General features: G+C 37.6%; 2 protein-coding genes across 6 annotated transcripts in view; one reads left to right on the forward strand and one right to left on the reverse strand.

Moving 5' to 3' along the window:
* COG5 (component of oligomeric golgi complex 5) overlaps positions 1–24,038 on the reverse strand; it is a 189,687-nt gene that overhangs the window by 161,717 nt on the left and 3,932 nt on the right. The window contains exons 1-7 of one of the 5 annotated variants that reach the window (XM_086886774.1): positions 22,166–22,349; positions 13,801–13,907; positions 11,699–11,838; positions 10,680–10,737; positions 7,739–7,793; positions 7,575–7,644; positions 2,454–2,574 (exon numbers count right to left, since the gene is read on the reverse strand). In XM_086886774.1, the coding sequence (XP_086742900.1) occupies positions 2,454–2,574; positions 7,575–7,644; positions 7,739–7,782 (235 nt within the window). In that variant the 5' untranslated portion in view covers positions 7,783–7,793; positions 10,680–10,737; positions 11,699–11,838; positions 13,801–13,907; positions 22,166–22,349. Of the gene's footprint in view, positions 1–2,453; positions 2,575–7,574; positions 7,645–7,738; positions 7,794–10,679; positions 10,738–11,698; positions 11,839–12,137; positions 12,566–12,645; positions 12,896–13,800; positions 13,908–17,342; positions 17,475–22,165; positions 22,350–24,038 lie in introns of those variants that run through there. The other 4 variants (XM_086886777.1, XM_086886775.1, XM_086886772.1 and 1 more) reach the window with 4 other exon arrangements.
* LOC111923002 (B-cell receptor-associated protein 29) overlaps positions 12,878–24,038 on the forward strand; it is a 38,316-nt gene continuing 27,155 nt past the window's right edge. The window contains exons 1-6 of the mRNA XM_086886798.1: positions 12,878–13,016; positions 13,419–13,551; positions 13,825–13,946; positions 17,573–17,690; positions 19,108–19,230; positions 20,526–20,765. Of these exons, the coding sequence (XP_086742924.1) occupies positions 13,442–13,551; positions 13,825–13,946; positions 17,573–17,690; positions 19,108–19,230; positions 20,526–20,765 (713 nt within the window). The 5' untranslated portion in view covers positions 12,878–13,016; positions 13,419–13,441. The remainder of the gene's footprint in view (positions 13,017–13,418; positions 13,552–13,824; positions 13,947–17,572; positions 17,691–19,107; positions 19,231–20,525; positions 20,766–24,038) is intronic.

The following is a 24,038-nucleotide window of genomic DNA, read 5'->3' on the forward strand; positions in this document are numbered from 1 at the left end:
CACAAAGGTAGCAGTACAGAAAAAAAACTTGACAGTTATCTCATGATTCTACCCAGAACACCTTAGAAGCAATGGAAGGTATCTTCTACCACAGCAGGCACAAAGCTTTCACAGTAATATCACAGGGATGAGTTTGACAAAGCAGAAATTCTTATTTTGCACCACATGTATAACAGAAAGGTAATAAACAATGGAATGATTTTTTTCTTTGAATGAGAGATGAAAGGGATATTCAGGAATATCTGGCTAAAACCACAGATCAGTATTCATCTTGGACGTGAAAGCAAGCCTCTGTGACAGAGAGGTCTCTATCCAATACCAGGCTTTCACACCACTCATGTCTACCACCATACTACTGCCATCAGATGCTGCAGTTATTTCCCCAGGCCTCCCAAAGCTTTCCTATCTCACCAACTGAGCTGCTAGCGCCCAGCGCTGTTCCCCATGCTTCCCACCCTCCTGACACCACAGAGCACTACATCACATTTCCTATCTTTTGGAAGCACAGCACTTCCACAGCCTTACCCCAAGCCACCACACCCCGAGTGGTCTCCTGCCACACACCACCACCACCTCTGTGCTAGAGATCTCCCACCCATCCCAGTGCTTCCCAAGTCCAGAAGCACAGCACAGCACTTCCCCAGCCATCCCACACCCTGCTGCCTTCCCACTGCCTCCCACAGCAGTACCCTGACCCTGACCCATGCTGACTCCAGCCCCTGCGCGCTTTCCTCCTCCTAGAACAGAGCCACTGCACACCCAGCAATCACTGCCTCTCCACACAGGACAGACACCTCCAATCCCCTGCACCAGCATCTGCTCAGGGAGGTGCTCCCATCCACTCAGGTGCTGGGAGGCACGGCCAGCTGGGAAGCAGGAAGAATTCAAACCAGCCAAGGTGGGCAGTAGAGGTTGACAAAGGACAGATAGCCAGAAATGAAGGAGGGATGCAGATGGAGAGGTAAAAGAGAAGAAAGGAAGAGATACCAGGAAATAAGATGAAGATAGAAATGACAGCAGACAAGGTATTTTACCAGGCCATAAACCATCCAGAACTAAGAAATTAAGGACCACAAGCCTTGGCTACCCCCATGGACTGTAGGATCAATTCAAAAGGGTTGCCTAAGGGGACACATTTCCCTTCATCTTTAACAGTAATTACTCAGACTTTGCTAACCTTCAGGAAAAGACCAAATATTTGAAAACAACAAATTCAAAAGTCTGTGGCACTTTGACAAAAGAAAGTGCAAGCTCTTTTTTTCTAAATGGTGAAACAAAAAAATTTAAAGAGGAAGAATAGTAGAAAGAAAGAAATCCTAAAAACTACACTAAACATCTCAGATTTTACCACTAAATTGTACTAATTTGTTTAATAGGATATAGCACTCAAATTAATCCCACAACACCTGCAATCCGGCTAGTTAACAAACAGTATTAGTTTATACATTCTGAAGACACAATGGTAGAGCAAAATGGAAAGTAAAAAGAATCAGAAAAAACATTCTACTTTACATGATACAATTGGTACTTAAATGCTTCAATCAGATTGCTATACTAAATAAATATATAAACTATCTGTTTGTAACACAGCATCTACTGTGTTTTAAGTCATTGTCTAATCATTTTTTGATCACACAGTATAAAAAGAGCAGTAGTGACAAATATGCAAAATAAACTTCAGGATGATTCCGAATGTTTGATAGTTCAGCCCTCCCACAACCTATTTCTGGAAGCTAGAATTTGAATACCATTAAATCAGAGGAGAAATAGCTGGCAAGATACCATATACAACACCATCAACTGATCTCCAGGACTAATGGGATGCTCCTCAATGCATCCTGCAGCACAGTGTGGAATTTCCCAAGCTAGCTCAAGTACAGAAAACATTCTAACAATGTAACTTGAGCCTTCATGAGAACTACCTCGTTATTCTTCTTAGAAGCAAATAAAATAAAGGGTAAATTAGTCACTACTGCAGCAGAATACTTCCAGTATCTGAAGTAGGTTAAGTTTCTGTATATCATATCACCTATGGCTTTAATAAAAGTCACAGGGCCAATGCCTTTATTTTAGGACATAAACTGTAATTTAAACTATACCTTACCATAGTGCAATGTTTCCCAAAAGCTAAATATATATATCTACTGCCTCTGAGGGTGTTTTATAGAAACATAAACCCGTAAGGAGTTGCTTCAGAAAAAAATTGTTGCTCAAAAGAACACAAGTCATTATCATAGAATTTTCACGTTATTAAATACCTGTATCTAGAGAAGTCACATGAAAAAATGCAAAGGACTAGTAAGTTCTGTCCATGCCATTGCTCAATCTAAATCAGGAAGTAGAAAGCAAGAACCACAGTAAAAAGTTTTGGCTGTTTCTTTAAGTCAAACACTAGTGTGAGTCATGAGAGCACAAGCTAAAAATGTATCTAAAAGTAATTAAGAAGGACTCACCAAGTTCATTGAGACTCTGGGCAGCTTTTGTTATCTCTCTGCTTCCTCCTTGCAGTTGTCCTTGAAGTCTCTTACTGAGATACAAGATGCGTATTATCCTCCGCAGCAAGTCACAGGCAGCCTGCAGGGACATTGTGGCATTAGGGAATATTATCAGTATATTACAACCACATAACACCAGTACTCAAATGTGGAAACAACTTAACCAAAAAAGGAAATGTGAATGTGAATAAAATCAAGGAACTTTAGAACACTGAAATCCATTTTTTCCAAAAATTTTTAATATGATTCTATGTCCCATAGACCAAGACTTTCAGAAGCTGCTAATTACATTCATTTGGGCTACTGAGATTCTGTCACTACCCACACAAAAAACAAAGGAAACTCAGAATCCCATGACAGAGGCATGTTCTCTTTTTAATTAGAAGTGAGCCTTTACCTTGTGCATCTCTCCTTAATACTCCTCCCCTCTTTAAGCTTTAGCAAAGTTAAGAAGTTGGCTTTGCCAATCAAATACTCATCCAAAAGAAGCAAAAGGGCGCTTACTTCAGAAGACAATAAAACTTAAAAGACTAAATTGTTATTACAGATATTGACTCTTATGGTAGGCATATATGGAAAAACTAATTCTCAGCAGAACTTTCAAAAGGCCAGTTACCTTCATTCAGACAATTGTTAGTTCATTCTTTCATGTGCTTATTAAAATACATAGCATTCTCGGTTAAAAATTAGGAACATGGACATATACATAAATTTTTAGGAACCATATTCATGTGTGTTTTTGTTAGCACCGAATTAGAATAACAGGCATTGTTGACATCTGAATCAAATATAATAGTTTCATAGCTTTTCACTCAACTAATATATTGAAATACATGCAATGGGAACAAGCAACTTTCTGGAGTGGGTAACAACTAAAATAGAATTCAGAAATGCAACTCAGATTCCAGTACAGTCATAGGTACAGTCCAACATTTGCAATCTGATTAACAAAGGTGGCAAGTGAGAAATTTGGAACAAGTATGACATAGTTGTTTGGAGTTATTTTCCCTGGTACTGAAAGCAAAGTCTCCTTTATTAATATTAACCTCAAGGATATCAAAATTAATTTAAAATAATTTTAAAAAAATATTTAGTACCCAACAAGACTTAGAACCTCTTTTTCAGATTCAAGTTCATTTATGGAAAACTAATGTTGAAGTGCACATATGAAAACATGTACAAGTGAATCATTTCAACCAATACCCACAGCAGACAGTACAACCTGGCAGTCTCTTCCCTATGCCAGCACAAACAAATCCACAAATATTTATAATTCAACTTCATTAAACATCTAGACAGAACAAAAAGGAAAAATTAGAAAAAAAACCACTGAGGCAAATCAGGGAAAGCCCAGTTACTCTGCTTTGGGCTCCCTATCACAGTCTGAAGTGCAAGTTTTCAAAGTGTTCTGTGACAACTTAACCCACATGATTTCTGTGTTCATTAGTGAGAACTAAGTGGGGCTTATCCTGCTTTGAGAGATTAATGTATTAGTTTTTATTAATTCATTTTTTTAATTAGAAAAATCTTGATCCACATATCACTTTCATATCTGTGAACTACATTTCTGCAAGATTAATCAAAAATAGCTTTTAATATAGAGCTCTATGCTTCACCAAATAAGAGGGCATAGTATTGCTACTTATATATATATATATATATATAAAATATAATAATTTGTGTACCTCTAATTTTTTTCCCCACGAATTCATCTTCTGTTATTTTTGAACCATTTTTTACTTTACAAGCCAAAAGATAATTTCTTTTTCATTGAATTGTTACTTATTATTTCCTGTCCCAAGACACAATCTTTTAAAAGAGAGGAAGGGATGGGAAAAGTAACATTTAGATACAAGAGAAAAAAAAATTGTTTTAATTTCTGTCCCTGGGAATTAATAGGAGGAAAAAAATCCAAAGACACTGAAAATGCACTCTAAATTTTGTAGTGATTTCTACTGCACTGTACCCTTGAGAAAGATTCTATTTCATTCAAGTATTTTCATTTATGTGAGCTGTCCAACTTAATAAAACACACAGTCAGAGCAAAAGAATGCTATATATAAGGACATGTAACAGAAATAAAGAACTGTATCTAATGGTGGAGCTGTTCACAGATGCCAGACCCTCTAACCTGACTACCCGCAAAACAGAAGTCTGAATTAATTCAGGAAACATTCCCTCCCTGAGTTGATCAATTATGCTTTTATAAAGGAGATGCTTTCATCCAAGAAGGAACGAATTCTACTGTTCAAGCAAGAATTCATTTGGAAAAGGTCAGCAGCCCCAGATAGTCCAAGTCATTTCAAGTAAAATTAAAAATAAACCCCAATTCTGTTCGAGATTACATATCAGCTGTCTCCTGAAATTTAAAGCAACATGTCAACGATAACAGAAATTATTTCTACAATTTTACAATCAAAAAGTCTTTTGATTTCAAATTTTAAGAAATTACTGAAAGAAGACTATATTAACTATAAAGAGTCACTGGCATGAAAATGTGCCAGTGTGTAGCTCATGTATGCAAGGTAACTGAATGCATATATTTTGTTTATAAAGCCTGAAGAAAGAGGAGACAGTCCACTATCTTCAGACTACATTTACTATTTATTTATAGTAGCATCACGAAGACATCTGCTACCAGTAAATATTTTAAAGTCAGAATAACTTCAAAATACAGAATTATTACATTTTTTTTTAATGTTTTGCTATAATAAAGTTTTTCATACACCAAGACACTGAAACTGAGAGACCATGCAAAAACATATAGTTAAACAAAACTGCACAGAAAAGAACCCTCTGAAGGACAAACTCCCTGTCTACACATTTCAGCTGGTAACTGCTCCCACTTAAGTGATCGACTATGGAAAGAGTCAGAAGAGGACAGTATGATTTAAAGCAGGAAGTGAGCTTTCCGAGTCTGCTGCTGCCTTGGGATGCCATGAAGCTCTAAGAGCAGAGCAAGACAAAACATGTACAAGCACATAGCAGAAATTTAGAATTCAGGACTAGATTTGAAGTTTAACAAACTTGCAGTGAGAATGTTTAGGAAAAAGCCAGACTATATTAAAAACAATTAAGGATGGCAAAACCTAGCTTTATGCAAGTCAAATATTCCTTCAGTTAGTCAGCAGTCCCACAGCAATCAATGCAGAGGTATTAAATAAGGTATTAAAATAACACCATCACAAGTACAAGAGGCACTGATATACCGTGCATTCCAGCAAAACATACCTGCCAACCCTACAGATTTTGACAGAAGGCAACCTCTTTTACCATCTTTTTCTACCAATTGTAGATCCTCTGATAAAATTCCTAAGTTTGTCAATTCCCAAAACACAAGTCTTGCATTTGGGAGCAATTTCACATCGTAAGCCCTGCCATCACCAGGAAGTGAATTGCTTGCTGTGCTGTGCCCTTCCTTCCTCAACAAACAAATCCCCCAGGTAAAGGACACCCCAGCAGCCTTTCTAGAAGGCTGGAGAGCTGAGATTTGACTCAACTCTCTGTAAATTCAGCTTCATTTATTAATTCAGGTGTCCTGACCTTCAACTCCTCCCAACAGTGTAGTGCAACATAAAGTACTCACAAAGTACTGCCAACACGAGAAGAGACAACACAGCTCTTGTGCTGAGAGTCTGACTCTCACTGGCATAGAATCTGGAATCATCATTCCCCTTTCTACACTGATGCTAAAAGAGCAGTCTTCCAGGCTCCCACTTACTCTGCACCTCTTTTTTCTGATTTACAGAAAAAAAAGTCAGGTATTACAAATCCCCTGGCACAGCCTGAATAATGCTGACCCTGGATAGATGCCGCTTTCAACCACGTACAGCTAAGAGGAAGTATCCAAGAAATGCCTTCTAAGTTGAGGGACTCATTCTTCTCAGACATCCTTCTGCAGTCTAACTTTCTGTATGGGCAGGGTAGAAATGATCTTCATCTTTAGCCCCCCATTCCCACAACATTTTCTAGATGCACAACACACTTCAGAGAACAAAAAAATCTGCACCTAACCTGCCACATGGAAGTCATGGGACTTCTGGCAAGTGGCAGTAACAGTAACAGCTGGAGCTGAAAACAACAGGAGAAGCATCTGGCCAAACTGGCTGCACAGAGTATTAACAGCTCCCTGCTGAACTTCATTGCTAGTGAAAGTACCATAGAAAATAGAAGTTCAGCCAAGAGATAGTGCAGCTGCTCCACCAGTCCCCCAGACTAGAAACTGCATGAGTCTGCAGCTTCATCTACTCTACAACAGCAGTCACTTGCAGATGGCAATTTACTTGAGCATATATCCACAGCTCAAAATTCAGGTAAACTTGCAAAGACAAATAGTTCAAACAATAACTCATTAAACACTTGTGGGGCTGGAGCTGTGCTGCATTTCAAACCATAAACTTAATAGAATGCAGACACATGACTCCTGAAGATCTATGGAAAAGTTTTCAACTACCATAAAATTATCAATGGAAGTGTTTGACACTTATCTCACCATCATTGTGATAAGCTCTCTCTCCCTATTCTGTAACAGATGTCTACATTCTTCTGTAGACTCCACTTATATTTAAAAGGCAGAGACAACTATGCACCTGGCCTTACAAAACTCCTCAACCACAAATAGCTCCTTAAGTTGCATTTTGACTTTTGAAGAAATTTGAAAGAATTTTGAAAAAATTAATTCCCAAACTCTTTATTAAACTGCAGCAAAGTCTGTATTAACTTAGGGGCGAAAAGTGTCTTCTACACAACAGCACTAAAACATTAAATACCAAAATAACACTAACATTTATGAGAATTTAATTAATCTGTGCTCAGATAACCCTCCCCTCTCTTTCCTCCATCTCTACAAAAACTCAATTAGCTAGTGTAAAGGTCAATTTCCTATTTTGCAATTTCCTACTTTCCTACTAAGCACTTCTCAGTAGCCGTTGAAGAGATATAAATACTGATTCTCAGAAAAATACTTGACAATGAACTACAGGCTACTGGAGGAGAAAAACTGTACTCATGTCTGACAATTGTGAAATAACACGTGTTCAAAAATGATTTTTTTAAAATAAGATTTTTAATGCAACTTACTTGAAGTTTTGCTAGCTGAGCTGTGCGAGAGACTATTTTGTTGTAGGGGTCAATGATTTTGACTCTAATTCTAAAAATAAGAAGAGAAAATTATAGCAGGGTTAATAAACAGCATTACAGAACATAAGAATTTATACTTTCTAATTGCATAATGAATGTCATACCTATCAACAGTGCTTTGTAGAGCACCAATTCTAGTTTGCATCATTTGGAGTACACCTGCAAAATAAAGCAGATTTTTTACATGGAACACTCAGCTATAGAAAGAGTTTTTCTTCAAATCACGGTAACTACTGCAGACTACTTTAGCATAAACCAAAAACAATTTCCCCCTTTATATCAGAGTATCAGAGAGACCAAAATTGGTAAGCATATTGGGAAATAAACTGAGCAGGTCACTTACTGAATATTATGGAAAATGTATTGGTAGAGAACATAAACCCACAAAATAAATATCACTCCAAAATCCATCATCTGTGAAGTTTAAAATAATAGTTATAGGATGCTACTTTCTAAGAGAATGTTGATCTTCAGTTCAAATTATATAACCTGATATAAACACCTGAATATAAAAATGGCATAACCTATTTAACACTATTTATTTAACATAGTGACTAGGACAAAGAGGACTGAGAAGATAAATAATTCTATTTCAAGGTTTTCTTTCCAGGCATAAGCATCTTTAGCAAAAAGTAAGGTATCAATACCGTTCTAAGGTCATCTAATTTAGATTACAAGCAGAGCAAACTACTGTAATCATGTTTGTTCCACATTAGTTTGGCAATGCAGAACAAGGAAAGCCAACAAGCATGCCTGTTCTTTCCTTGGTAAATTGCAAACAAAGTAGTAGGGGACAGGAGTCATTTTTGCAATACAGAATCAGCCTGCTGAGAATTTAATTAAGTTAGACAAACCCAGGCCTATGAAATTATTTTTGTTCCAGTTACTGTTAGCATTCTAAAACATACTACATTTTTGTAAAGCCCTGTTTACAAGCATGTCATCATTAAATTAGATAAAACTGCAGCATGATAGAGTAAGATGGACAACAAAAAAACTACTGCTAATAGTTATATTCAGGTTGTTCTGTACTGTGACTATCTCAGTCATTTTGTATAGATATGAAAATTTTGTCTTCTCTGTATTTTAAAACTATAAACTTACCTTAGTGACAGGCTCATGTGTTCACTGTTACTTATACATGGTATGGCATGCAATAGATCATGAGGATGAAGATATGAAATACAGTGAAATTCTGGAAAAATAGGCTGCATTGTCTACCTACACTGCAATACTGGGGGAGGGCCAGTGGCACAACACTGCTGCATCTATGGCTGTAATATTGCTATTAAGCATACAACAGCCCTCCTCCCAGAGGACAGAATTAGGATGGGTGAAAAGACATTCTCCCTCCTCCAACTGCTCTGGAAGATACATGATGATATCATTTAGCCTATCTTAAAATAACAGGTAGCTCAAGATATCTACTGAACTACCTATAGACAGAAAAGAATATGTAGACCAGAGCTGTGTACCATTAAAAAAGTGCACAGGCCTAAAAAAGAGAAGACTCTGCAAGCTGGGTGTACTAATTTGAAAACGTTTAATGAGATTCACTTTCACACATCCAAATGACTATGCTGTGAATTAGCTCCATAATCTTCACTTGCTAACTCGCTTGATAAATATACCAAGAGTTATGCATTTCTAACTTCACAATTAAAAAATCTGTTGGCATTTGTCTTTTCTTTTTCTTACAAATCTTGACTCAGTGTTTCCTTTAAGAGCATAACCCTAAGTAAATGGGAAAATTTCAACAAATTTGAGGTGAATTGAATTTTATGTTTACTTTGCCATATTAGTTGTAAAATATGCATTGTTTACCACACCTGCCTTATAGAAATGTTTCCTAACTGACTAGTTGTTTTGAAGTACATTGTTCTTTCCTCAGAGCAATTTTAAGAAGGAATGAATTCAGAAAAAAATATCATTTCAGAAAACAGAATTCCACTGAGTACAAAATGCTGAAGATTGTTACTGGGAGGTATTTATTAATCACAAGATTGACTACACATTCCTGTCCACTTCTTATTTGGAGAATGGGCACATATTTCAGTCTTTTATGCTTGGTTCTCCAACTGTGTAAAAAGTTATTCAGGAGCTACCATTATTAGATTAAATAGCCATTTTTTTAATTTCACAGCTATATGCAATTACTGACACAAAACTGTGTATACCCAAGCAGCTCCAAAGACTAAGGATATAACTATCAGTAACCAGAAACTCTGGTTATGCCAAAACCTGAAAGCAGAAAAAGGAACAAAGATAAATTACTTACCAAGTAACAAAGGGGAAAATGGAAAATGCTATAGAGATTCTAGCATGTTACAGAGGTAAATATCTGTCTACACAAAAAAACACAATACCAAACCACGTGACATTCTCAGCAAAGTGACAAAGAGCAGAATGGCAGGTTTACTGAACTCCTGGGACAAGAACAATATACCGCAACCATTTTCTGTAGTCAATGGTTCCAAAGCAAGGCCTTTGAAAATCAGCAATTTATGTTAAAATCCATGTCTCAAACAGTAGAATAAAACAAAAGTATGTATTTAACTTAGTAGCCCTTTACTAGTAAAAAATATCTTAACACAGCTCAGATTATGTGTTATAGCCTCTTTGGTTAAGATCTGCAAACTATGCAACACATGTATACGCAACGGAAAATTGGTGCTTATGGCAACAGATGGCCACCAATACTGCAACAAAATTAGGCGTATTTAGAAAAATATATTAAAAGGTCAAAAAAGGCTTTATTGCTAAAGTTGCTCAGAACATAATCAAAATACATTTTCCTGTGAAGCAGCTACTCCAGAGAAGTATCAGACAAATCTCCTTGGAGCTCCATCTACTGACATAAAAAAAAAACCAACCGAACAAAAAAAATCAAAAAATAGCAAATCGAAAAGCTGCCACATATTACTCCTCAGAAATCAGATCTGGAGCTTTAACATTGGGGGTCAAAGTTGGCAGTGAATGATGTTCCCTGCACAGATTGTGCTTCCTCCACTGTAAGGATAGCCAGCATAATATAACAATATTTACCTTCCAGGGATTCAATTCCAGTAGCTTGGGCCAACAAATCTTCATGTCTTGCAACAACCTTAAAAAAACAATATAGAAATCAAAAGAGAAAAAGGGGGACATGAGCCTAAAAGAAGTATTAAATTTATTACCATCATTCCTACATTAGGCATTTAAGTATCAGCGTCCCTACATTAGCCAGATACAGGAAAAAGGTACATCTTACAGGAGGAAAGGATTTTAAGAACACAAGGTGTTTTAATTCACAAAAGCAGCGAGCTCAGAGTGAGAAGAGGGTCAGTAACTAATTAAGATGTGCATCAGACCTGACATCTTAATTAAAGCCAGCAGAGCAATCACATTTCAACACATCTTCATATTTAATAACAGCTGCAAATGTGAACTTACTTATCACACCATAACGTATGTTAATTTTTTTCTATTTATGACATTTATAAACTAGTTCCCAAAGACCTTATCAACTGGGGCAAGGGGAGGGAAAAAGCAGGTTTTGAAACTACACACAAACTTATCAAGTGTTCTCCTTGTAATGTCTACCGTGGATTTATGATTCCTGCATAGAAAAAGCCTTTTTCTATCTAAAAAGCCTTTATAAAGGTATAGAAGCATGTTAACACAGGTTATATCTGCCTAGTTTAAAGTAAAGTCTTAGGGTTTATGTTACTCTTCAGTACACAATGTAAGGGTTCAAGTTCTCTCTGTCCTCTCACAATGCCATGCTGAAACATGGCCTCAGGTGTTTTTGATAGTTGACACAATCATTTGGAAAGAGTCTTCCATCTACCAAGAAAGAGTAAAAAACTGAAACAGTACATGGCTGCCTGATAGGAGTAGTGAATGTGGGCTTAATTAAGTTGCCAAACTCACTACTAGTTTAGCTGCAAGTTGTACCTTTAGAAACTGTTTGCAGAGGACACTGGGCAACTTCACAAGTTACAAGTTTGTAAGATAACTAAATTTTCGACTAGTTTATATCAATAACCCCATATATAATAATAACAGGTATGCTTTAAACTTACTTGTAAATGCAGCTCTTTATCCAACTGACTGATACCTTGAGCAAGTTTAGCCAGTTGCTCAGCTATCACAGCCTGATGGATGGACTGGGAAGTGTAAGCTTTCACATCAAAGTCTTCTCTGAAGAAGTCAGCATAACATTCTGAAAAAGGATTTAGATTTTATATTCACAGTTCAGAATAATTAAGTAATATCTATAGCCCTACAGTGTACAGTTCTCTGATCTTCAATTTCTTCAGTGTAACCGTGAATGTTCTTTACATCACACAGTACAAGGATCCAAAGAGACCACAATCATGAGAATCAAGTTTGGAACTTGCAGCTGGGCTTCGTTTTTGTTTTGGGTTGTTTGGGGTTTTTGTGCAAATACAGAAAAAGACACACATTTCTTTATTCCCCACACCCTTCTTTTGAGCAGAATACACTAAAAAGTATCAATACCTTATTTTCTCAAACTTTAAAGTGTAACCAGGGTGAAGCTGTTGAGCCTGTACCCATAACCAAGCACACCAGGCAGCTGCAGATCACTGACAAGTAGCATGGGACAAAACTTCATTAAATCATACTGGATTTCGACAACGGTGTGAGTTTATAAAACAATTATGAAATGATACTGCAGTTATGACTCTGGATGAAGAAAGACCAAAGTTCCCAGCTACTCTTAATTCAACCGAGCACCTTCGCCTTTCCTTCCAGTGTAATTTTTTTGTCTTTGGGAGCAGTCGAGCCCCAGCACACACTCCGCACACCGCAGCACCGCGGTCCTTCCCCACGCCGGGGCACTCGCTCCTCCGCCCCAACTTCCCGTGACTCGCCGGCGACCCCGCCCGCCCGGCCCAACGCCGCCCTCGCAGGGGACCCTCCGGGCCGCCGCGACGGGCCCCCGGCGTGGTCGTGCCGGCGGGGGCTGTGCCCGGCGCTGCCCCCCACGCCCGCGGCCGCGCCTCACCGTCCGCCCGCAGCTCGGCGAGCGCCGGGGCGGGGGCGGCCCCCGCCTCCTCCATGCTGGCGGTGCCGGAGCCCGCGCGTCACTCCCGGACGCGGCGCGCGGCGATGATGGCGAAAGCGCGCGACGGAGCGGGCGGCGGCGGCACGTGGTGAGGGGGCGCCGGGAGCGAGCGCGGGCCGGGCCGGGCCGGGCCGGGGGGAGCCGGGCCGGGATGGACCGAGCCGGGATGGACCGGGCCGAGGGATGCCCTGCCGGGGGAATGCCGTGTCGGGAGGGGCCGTGCCGGGGGAGCGGCTTCTGGCGGACGCTTCACCAGAACGAACACAAGTGCTGCATAAACCGTGTTGCTCTGCAGCGTGGCCTTTGAGAATGTGAGAAATGAAGTGGTGATTCGTATGAATCAAATAGCACTTACCTATGTATGTGTGTCTGCGAGCAATGCAGACAGAGACCATGGGATTATTACAAAGAAAAGTTTTGATAATCAGCTAAAATAAAGCATGGAAGTAAAGTTTAACAATGTAATTATATAACAGTAAGCTTTTAGATAACAGCCTGTTCTAACAACAAAATTTTGAACTTTAAAACTACCTTGTATCCTTTGTGTAATCAGACCCTCAACGCACCCAGCGCGCTGTAAACACTTGATCACCTTTTATCGAACAAATTAATAAATTTGCTATATTGCTTGATGTATTAGCAAGTCTAGCATTTTCATCTATAAGAAGAAGTAGCTGAATGACGAACGTTTCAGACGCTGTTTGTTTTTCCAGATGCTGAAAAGACTTAATTATACATGATTGGTGACATCAGGGAAACTAAAGAATGCCAACTAAGAGATCCCATGGATTTGTTTAATTCTGGGCAAGTTGTAAAAATATGTGCTCCTATGGTTCGCTATTCAAAGTAAGTAACTATCATGTCAGCTGTTTTCAGTGTATTTTCTCTGTTTAGAAGCTTGTTTCTCAAATGTATCTTGACTAAAAATGAATGATTACCTTCTCTTTTATTTAAGACAGAGGTAGCTGTGGGACATGTTTTATTTGCATATTTTCTTAACAGATATACACATGTAATATTCAAAAATCCCCACAATATTGTGTGTTAGGACAGCATTTTAGAATAGCTAATCAGGAAAATGCCTCAAGTATTTACCTCTTAATCTTCATGTGTCTGCAGGTTGGCTTTCAGAACTCTGGTTAGGAAGTACAGTTGTGATTTATGTTACACACCAATGATAGTGGCAGCTGATTTTGTGAGATCTGCAAAAGCCAGAGACAGCGAATTCACAACAAATAAAGGTATTATTTTTAATAAACCATTGCCTTGTCAGAATGTTTTATATAGACACAAAAGCCAAACTTGCCATGTGAATGAAGTCAGTCACATAACTTGACACCTGTTAACAATTTTGGTATACTGTCTGATTATAAAACCACAGAAATACTCTAAGCGAGAGTAAGCACAGTTCAGTGATAGTGGGTCAAATTAAATAGCGGAAAACCTTGTCTCCATCTGAAATCAAGGCCTTCAAAGTGATTTGTATCTGGGGGTTGACCGCACATAGCTGCTCACTCATTCCTCCTTCATTCTCCCTGCAGCACAGGGGGAGAATACAAAGAGCAAATGCAAAAAAAATAATTTGTAAAAAAAGGTAGCTTAATACGTAAAGGAAAGAAAAAGGGAAAGAAACAAACAAGTTATGCAAAGGCAGTCACTTCCTACTAGCAGACCAATGCCCAGCCACTCTCCAAGCAGTAGCCACTCTGGAACAAAAATTCCATGTCCCAACCCACTTTTTTACTTTCCCTGTTGTCGCACTATATTAGGAATGGTGAAAGTACAAGAGAGACTCTCTAGCTTGGTTGCAAAAGAGAGGAAGTTTTATTTTTCAAGAACTTCTTTTATAGGCAGTTCTGAGAAGGTCCGAAAGGTAAAACTCTCATTGGTCATTAAACTAACACATCACCATCATTGGACAATTAAGAGCACCACCCCTTGACTGTTTCTTGCAAGTAAACAACAGGGCAACAACAGCTGCAAAGGTTGTTTTCTTTCTCTAAGGACTGTTTAGATTTCTTCTTACTTGACAATTGTCAGTTTCCATACCCTATCATTCCAGTTTCCTTGCTGAGCTGGATGTTCTACAGTATGGAATATTCCTTGTTCCTATTGAGGTCAGCTGTCATAGCTTTGTCCACTACAAACTTCTTGCCCACCCCAGTCTGTTTGTTGAGAGCAGGGGGAAGCAAAGTGAAAAAAATGGGAAGTTCTATATGTACTGTGCATGTACTTTGCAACAACACCCAAAACAACTGTGAATTATGAACATTGGTTTTATCACAAAATCCAAAATGCAGCACCACACAGGTTACTATAAACAAACTTCAAATAAATTTGACAATTAACTCTCTCACAGCTAGACCAGGTACATGATGACAGTAAGATTATTTTTCTAGCAGTTGTTTCATGTGTGTTTCAGGGACAACTGTTTAACTCATTGCCAGGAAAAGTTTTCTAGTCTCTAATAAGAGTGAAGTGAAGGTGAAAAAACTAATAGACCAGCCATTGATACAGGGGAGTCAAGGACTGACAAAAGAAGGGTTTCACATGAGCCAGACTGGAAAGTGGAACGGGCTGTTGGTTGATGACTCAAGATACGAGCACAAGAAAGCACAAAAGAGGCTCCAAGTTTAAGCATGGCTGGGGTTGAGGGGGAGAAGCAAGGCTTCAGGCATGGTTCAAAAGTATAACCAGAACACATATTAAAAGAATTAAAACTTCTGTATGAGGACTTGCACAGTGTCATGGCCCTAAAAAGATCTGAAGTATGTGGGAAGAGGTGACAAGAACGATACAGATCTGTTGGCATGAGGTGGCTGCAGCAGAACAGTGTGACAAGGAATGTACGAGCATAGGCTGCAATTGGAAGAATGAAAATCACTACTAACATGCAAGGAAGATCAGCATGTAGGGTCTATAAAGTGGGATGATTTAGTCTATTCAGGCCTCAGAGTTTGTGGTTTTGTAAGTGTATATGTAATAGGGACAGTGTATTTCACTGTTTCAGCATTGACTATGTATTGTGGTGCATTATTCAAATAGAACAATTACAGAGAAAATTTGCATTGGAAAGCACAGGTAGACTCTTAATAGTGGAATGCAACTTCAAAAATAACTCATTGTGTGTAAAAATAAATGGGTAAGACTATAACTGACTCAAATATGGCTCAAAGCTCCACTGTTACTAGTTTGCCCCCCTTGAATTTACTTACATTTCTGATCTACACAAAGTGCAGTGGCATTGAAGTTTTACAGGTCAGATATGGAGTGTGTTCTGGGGTGTGCTGGGACAGGGAAGGAGGAGATGAAATGTTTTAGTGATGTAAACAACATCTTTTTCCCTACTCAGTTCTTTTATGCTGTCCTTAATTTTACAGGCCTGTAAAACATTCTGCCTCATGCTTTGACCAGATTATAGTATTTACATTATTAGCATTTGTACTTTTCATGTGGTTTTATTTTTAACTTGGTGGCTGTTTGGGGATTTTGTCTTCTAATTAGTGGAGTAGGTTTGCAATTTATGTTTTACATTTTCTTCTGCATTAATGCTTTTTTGTTGTGTATTTCTCAGATAGAGGTTCTTTGTGGCTGCTGCTAAAAAATTTTATGTGGCTAGATTCAGTATTTTTATTACTTAATGCTCAACAAAGAGAAACTAGGCATGTGGGCTTATTTTAAAATATTAGTTATAACAATGGAAATCTCTTCAGCTAGAGGACTGTATTACAGTGACACTTTTGAAAATATGCATGCAATATTTTGCTTGCTAGAAGTTTTTTGGTAACTTCTAGAAGTATCTCAGCTTGATTGAGAAGGTACTGGTAGCCTTTCTTACTTAATCTCCACCATTTCAATTATTACTTATTTTCCTCTAAAATGGAAAAATGTTCAGAAAGCACTTGTGATCTCTCCAGTGCCAGGAGTGCACTTGCTTTGTGCATTTGCAGGATCATCTCTTTCCATCAGTGCTCAGATATCATGCTGCTGCTTCTTAACTACAGCAATTGTTTATATGGAAAGTGAGTGCTAAGACTGCTTGAGATACTTGAGATGCCTTTAATGTAATGCAGTAGCTGTAAAAGAGGAGAGCATGTTCCAAATGACCATCTGGCTCTCTGCAGGAGCTTAGTAAATCACAAGTAGTTCAGCAGACCCAAGCTGAGGAGCACCGGCACTTTCGTTTCTCACTTGAGACAAAGCTGCTAGAGCTGCTTCTGCACACGTGTGCTCATTCCAACTCTGCGTGTCACATTGTGGATAAAAAACAGACATGTTGGCACAGAAAAGGAAAATGATGGGCTGGGATGAGGAAGGGCAAAGCTTGTGGGTGTTTCAGTTCCTTCCTGAAGAGTTAATGGTTCTGTAAGCAAGTTTCCCTCTGGGCAAGACAGACAGCTGTGTCAGCACAGCAAAGGGGCAGCATGCAGATGACAAGGGGCAGACTAGGAAGGGAAGCTTGAAGGCTGCTGAAAATTAGAGAATGCCTAGTTTCATAGATTGTCTTTCTGAGATTAACAACTGACCAGTTTCAGTCAGAAAGTGTATGTTAAGCCAGCAACTGCGTAGGACACCTATATTTGTCTGAATTCCCATCTCTATTAATAGACATAATCATTTAGTATGAAGCCAGCTACCTTTGTTTATTTGTGATTGGGAGCTTACAGAATCACAAAGCAGATGAGCTTGGAAGGACCTCTGTGGGTCATGTCCAGTCACCCTCCATGCAGGGTCATCTGTACCTGGTTGCCAAGACCATGGTCAGACAGCTGTACAATATACAAAAAAAAGCATTCAAAAATTTAGAACTCCTTCTTTTTATTTTCTGGGAATTTTTAAATCTCTAAATATATTTTCATTTGTGTAGGTGATCACCCACTGATCGTTCAGTTTGCTGCTAAAGAAGCACAGGTTTTGTGTGATGCTGCCCGTATCATCTGTCCTTTTGCTGATGGAATAGACCTAAACTGTGGCTGTCCTCAGAGGTAAAGTTTTGAAAAAGCTGGGTAAATATGATGAAATAATTAATGAGACTAAAGAATGACAGTCTTCCTATCCATCATAATTTCTGTCTTAACCTAAAAATAGATTTCAGGAGATTAAGAGCTTTTTAAGATGTCAGGAATGTCTATGTGCTAAGGCACTGTTCTGAGTGCTCCCAGACGCCTGTCACCATGGTGAGACTGGGAGAACTATATGTATTTGCCAAATTGCCTTTTTTAATTTCTGAGATACTGAGTGTTGGCTCAGAAGTGTACATCCCTTCTCAACAACTGTTCAATGTGCACTACCAAAAAGAGCTTGCTGCAAATAATTTGCAGAGTGTTTTGAATCATGATGTAGCAATTTCCAGAATAATGAGGCAAGTCCGTCACGTCTCAAACATCTGCAAGTGAAGGATAGTATTTTAAATAAAATTATACAGATAAAGTACTAAAAATAATTTTTTCCATCTTGTATTAAATTTGTAAGTACAGTGAATTAGTGATGTACTTCTCACTTAAACTGATAAAGATTTTGTCTTGACAGTGAAACAGAGTAGTAAGATTCTTCCTGACTGGTTCAGCTGAGAACTATCTATTACATGTTTCTCAGGTAGTCTTTTTCTAAATGAAAACCTGAAAAATGTAGGAAAGTAAAAGATAATATTACAGTGAAAATACTTATTTTTTCTATTATAATTAGGTTTTCTTGACTTAAAACTATAGTGTTTGAGAAGACTTTTCTAGAGTGATCTGAGACTTCTGCGTGGAAGTATTGGGGCTTTTTTAAGTTAACTACAGTTAAGTATGTCAAACTCTCTGTTCCCTTTAGGCCAAAAATACATACTTACATTTGAATCCTTTGTTTCTTGTGCATATTAGTTTCAAAATAACAAAAGTTAGTGTACTTTATGTGCCTTTATAAGAAAAATGATTTTAAAAACTGATGCTGTTAAGTGGAAGCAAAGGTTATTTTTGCCTTTGCAAAATAGTGAGACCAGTATATCAGTAAAATAATGTCCTCACTTGCACTTCAAAAAATCCTCCTTTTTAATCTGAACTTGTCATCTGTTTAAAAAAAAATCCATGACAAGGAAAGGGGAAACATCAAATTATTTTTTTAAATGCATGCACTGTAGATTAAATTTTAATTTATCTTCCTTATGAGTCCATTCTGTGGACAGAAAATTGAACTTAAAGAGATTTGTAACTTATCCAGAGTTCTAGTAGCACAATGGAGACTGAACCAAGATCTAGAAGCTGTACCAAACTGCAAATAAATAATTGATCTACAGCCAGTACTACCTCTGTTTACTTAACCACACATTCTGAAGTCATAAGGAAAGAAACTGATGTATGTAACTGATACTGCTTTGCATTTCTTCAAATGCAGAATATGAATGTTCTTTTTCTTTTAAAGATGGGCGATTTCAGAAGGTTATGGTGCTTGCTTAATAAATAAACCTGAGCTTGTTAAAGATATGGTGAGACATGTACGGAGTCAGATCGACAACCCTAAATTTTCAGTATCCATTAAAATAAGGTAGGTCTAACTTGCTGTTTGTGGTACATAGAATTCTTTTTTTTCCCTAAAAGAATTTATTGTAATGGTAATATTTGTAATTCTGTTAATGCAATACTACACGGTATAGTAAGTTCATTACATGTGAAGACTGCTGATTTTTTTGACTCAGATATCTGGGGCAGGTAATACAAAACTTAGAACTAGCACAGCCTTTGACTACTTACCCAGCTAACATACTGTAAGCTAGAGTTCTCTTGCAATCCAAACAACATGAAAGTACAAGTTAAAAGATTAGGGCTTCTATAAAAGAAAAGCAATGCATAGTCTATGTCATCACAAGGATTTGCTTTATGAGCTATTAGAGAGCAAAGTCACAGTTGCAGTTGGGTATAAAGGGATGGGTAACAAAACTGGGAACTGCTCCCACAGCTGCTGTAAGGAATACATTCTGCTTTCCTACATCAGCTTCTAAGCTTCTGTGGACTTGTTTTGTATTGCTTTGTGTGCAGCCCAGAGAAGAGAAGGCTCCAGGAGACCTTGCAGCAGCTTTCCAGTACCTAAAGGGAGTCCAGAAGAAAGATGGAGACAGAGTTTGTGCAAGGGCACGATGTAACAGGACAAGGGGGAATGGCTTCGAACTGAAAGAGGGCAGGTTTAGATTAAATATTAGGAAGAAATTCTTTACTGTGGAGGTGGTAAAGCCCTGGAGCAGGTTGCCCAGAGAAGTTGTGGATGCCTATCCTGGGAAGTTTGTATGGCCAGGTTGGATTAGCTCTGAGCAACCTGGTCTAGTGGAAGATCTACTACCTCCCTATACCAGGGGCTTGGAACTGGCTGGTCTTTAAGGTTGTTTCCACCCCAAACCATTCTATGATTCTATGACCATTCTTGATCCATTATTAAACCATATATCCTATGTGGCTCTTGCTATTTGTCATTTAAGTTTCAACTCAGTTTCCAATCCTTCTGGAAAGGGGAGCTATTATAAATTGGATTTTTTTTTTTTCCCCACAAAATATGCAAACTCATGGTGTTGATTTTAGATTTTTTGGGTGCCTTGCTCAATCTTTATAAAATTTACCATGTACATTACAGAGATGTAATTTGGAACTGTTTAAATTAAATACATGTTTCCATACACTAAACTCATATATCTTTAAAAAAACCCAAAAATCAAACACTGTTTTCCAACAGTAATATTGTCTTTATTCTGTTATTTATGGAAATCTATGATAATTCCTCCTTATGGAGGAGTGCTTTTTATACAGGCCAGGAAACTTACTACCTAATGCTTTCATTCCTTGCAATTTTAGGATCCATGAGGACTTAAAAAGAACAGTTGACCTGTGTCAAAAAGCTGAAGCAGCTGGAGTTTCATGGATTACAGTACATGGGAGAAGTATAGAAGAAAGGCATCAACCTGTACATTATGATGCAATTAAAATAATTAAACAAAGCATGTCTATTCCTATTGTGGCTAATGGAGACATTAAAACTTTAAAAGATGCTGAAAATGTTCATCACTTAACAGAAGCAGATGGTAAGATTAAACATACTCTATTTTCTAAGTAAATTTACCAGATTTCAAGGTATTTATCTTGGATATAAGTAGGACAGGATTTGACTGATTTCTCTCCTTATGGAGACAAATGAAAGGAAAACTCATAAGCAGAATCACTGGTAATCATCAGAACACTAGAGCACTGCTATTCAAAGCCACAAATAATTATTTCCGAGGCAAATTACAAAAGCTCTGTGATTAATTATGCTATCTCATCATTCAGTAGTGGAGTTCAGGGAGACCTTCAGACATTCTGTCTCTTTATGGAGCTGACCATCTTTTAAAGAACTGTAAACTTCCACTTGGAAATCTCTACTTCCTGCACATGGGAGCAAATTTCTTACAGTAAGAATACAGTGGAAAGGGGATATATTGTTAAGCCAGATGATTAACTTCAAGGACACAGGCATTGAACTTTCAGTCATAAAATTTGGGATTTTTTTGCACTTATTTAGTCACAGTAGATTCCTGCAACTGTCGTGGTTTCAAGACAATATGGAAATTTGGTTTATGTTCTGAAAAGTTAATCTGTATCTACAGACTTTGTGTCTTCCAGCTAGAGAAAAACAGGAAAGAAAACAGTACCTGTGGCAGGTTGCTGCTGACACTGTTGCTGTTTAATAGCAACAACAGAAATTGAACTGAACTGCCTGCTGCTTACAGTGACTTTTCCCCCAAATACAGAGCAAGAAGGAAATGTATAATAGAAAAAAATGTCATAATCCAGCTGACCTTCTTCAGTAGTAAAAATATTAAGCATTTGGTTTTTTCTGTCATAGACAATGACAAAAGAAATTTTTCATTTTTGATCAGCCTATTTTTTAAGAAAAAATTGAGTGTGATAGATTGTATGTTGATATGCATGCAGGAAAACAGAATCCCTTAATCACGGAAATATTACAGTAGAACTTGTATGGGTTTATCTGACAGTATGGGATTAGAGTTGCAAATACACTACATGCTGTTCAGAAAGATTTACTGCAGATCAAGAGTCCTAAAATTTACTTAATTGAGCCATTGATCTCTTAGTAGAAGGACAGTGAATAGACTGAGTTGCACAGAAAATTATTGGTTCTCTTTCCATCGTAATTTTATGTTATAAAGTCAATAAAGTTTGTAGCAAATAAAAACAAAGTATTAATTAGTTGCAGCTTCAAAAGAAGGGAAAAAATGCTTCTCTTGTGTTTTGTTTCAGAATTTCTGGAATGTGTTGATAGGTATTGTAGATACTCTGAGGTCTGCCTTGTTCAATGAATTTCTCTGATATAGCTGTAATACTCACCCCATTGTTCTCCCATTACCATCTGTAAGCTTTGGGTGGTTGTCCTAAGGGGTGCTGTACAAAGTCTACAGGAAGACTGAGTATAAAATTCAAACTAGAATGTAACTTACTGCTTTAATTTCTAATTTGAAGGTATAATGGTGGCTAGAGGACTCTTGGCAAATCCAGCTATGTTTGCAGGATATGAAGAGACACCTTTTCAGTGCATCCAGGACTGGATTGACATTGCTCTTGAACATGGAACTCCTTTCACATGTTTTCACCACCACTTAATGTACATGATGGAGCGCATAACTTCAAAACAAGAAAAGAAAGTTTTTAATGTTTTATCAAGTACCTCAGCAGTACTAGATTATCTGAGTGACCATTATGGTTTGTGGTAAATGAAAATATGCTAGTCCTATGTAAACCTGTGTTTTGCAATTGTCGATAAACTGAAAAAGTTTTAATTGGGTTTTTACTTTTCAGTCACATTTGTACACTATTTTCAATTTGGATGATACTTTATATCATCCAAATACTTGATACTAATATACTCTAGAGAATATTCAAGATTCTACAAATGTGGAATTCTGTTTACAGTTCGCTACTACAGAGAGGACTGATTATTGTAAGGCCCTAATAATTTAATTTTTCACCAGATAATTGCTCACAGCAATATGATTGCAGAACTAGGGCCTTTCTTACATTAAACCTCCTAAAATCAGGACTACTTACAGATAATGCCAGTAATTTCTGACTAAAAGAATACCAAGGGAGCAGCTATAGAAGTTTTTGCTTTAGATAACATAAGCTTAAATCCTATCATACTATCCTTCTTTAAATTTGATGTTTCTTTCACAGCCTAAAACTTTGTAACTTACTTATAATTTAGAAAAATTCTATATTTTTTATAGCAAAAGAATCCCAGAACAGATAAACAATTATGGAAAGAAGGAAGAAGGAAAATGAAGAGGGAAAGAAGAAAAAAGGAAAATTAAGAGATAGTTTAAGTACAAACTTAACTGAATTTAAAGAACAAGACTTCTAAGTTCAATCAAACTAAATTCAGGTTTGTTTATCTACTGTAGAATAATTGTGTACAAGATTAAATCCCTATCATCTACCAAACCAGAACTTTTTAGGTCAAAGGAAAGCTGACAGATTCTCTCAGTGGGGCTCTTGCAGGCCTTTCTGCCTGCTGGCATGTTGCTTATCAAAGCATGACAGCCACTTGGCTTTGAATCATTATATAGGAGAGAAATAGTGAAAATTAGAACAAGATAATATTGTTACACACCAGCTGCATTTGTTCTGCAAGGGAAATTTCACAAAACTGTACAGTACAATTACTTGTAATCAAATAAATCTTTTCTTTATATGTTTACACAGAAATTCATACCAAAAATTGCCAGTTTTCTGACTGTGATTATTCTATGAACAGACATGTGAATAGTTCCAAATTTTCTAAATAAATTACTTGGTTTTGTATGCAGTTGTAATTTTGTTATTATACAGCAATGTGGAGGAGGGAAGGTTGCTTTTGATGCTACTCTCCAAACATTTTCATAGTTCAGGTATCTTAAATTGACACTTTTTTTAAATGCAATAGCATAAAATACCTGATCATTTTTCATAATGAAAATGTCTGATTTAGGCATATTAACGTAAGTTTGAAAGGCATGACCCAAGTCATCAAGTCCAGTTCACTATTCAGGGCAGCAAAGTTACATAACTCTTGTGATATGCTTACCTTCCCAATGTGCTAACAAATGGAAAACTACAGACGTGCTTTGGTCTCCTAGGCCAATTGAGACAACCTCTGCAACCATGTTTGGTGTGTCTCCATTACTTCAGACAACTATTTTTTCACACTTCTGGATTGTAATATTTTCCTGACATTAGTTGGGCACAATTCTATATAGCATTCCAGGTAAAATCCCAGCAGTGTCTTCTGCAGTTAATATTACTTCTAATACTTCACTTTTCCTCAACTAATATTCA

This window comes from Cyanistes caeruleus, chromosome 4, assembly GCF_971803275.1.
Source record: "Cyanistes caeruleus chromosome 4, bCyaCae1.hap1.1, whole genome shotgun sequence".
Taxonomy (NCBI): Eukaryota; Metazoa; Chordata; class Aves; order Passeriformes; family Paridae; genus Cyanistes; species Cyanistes caeruleus.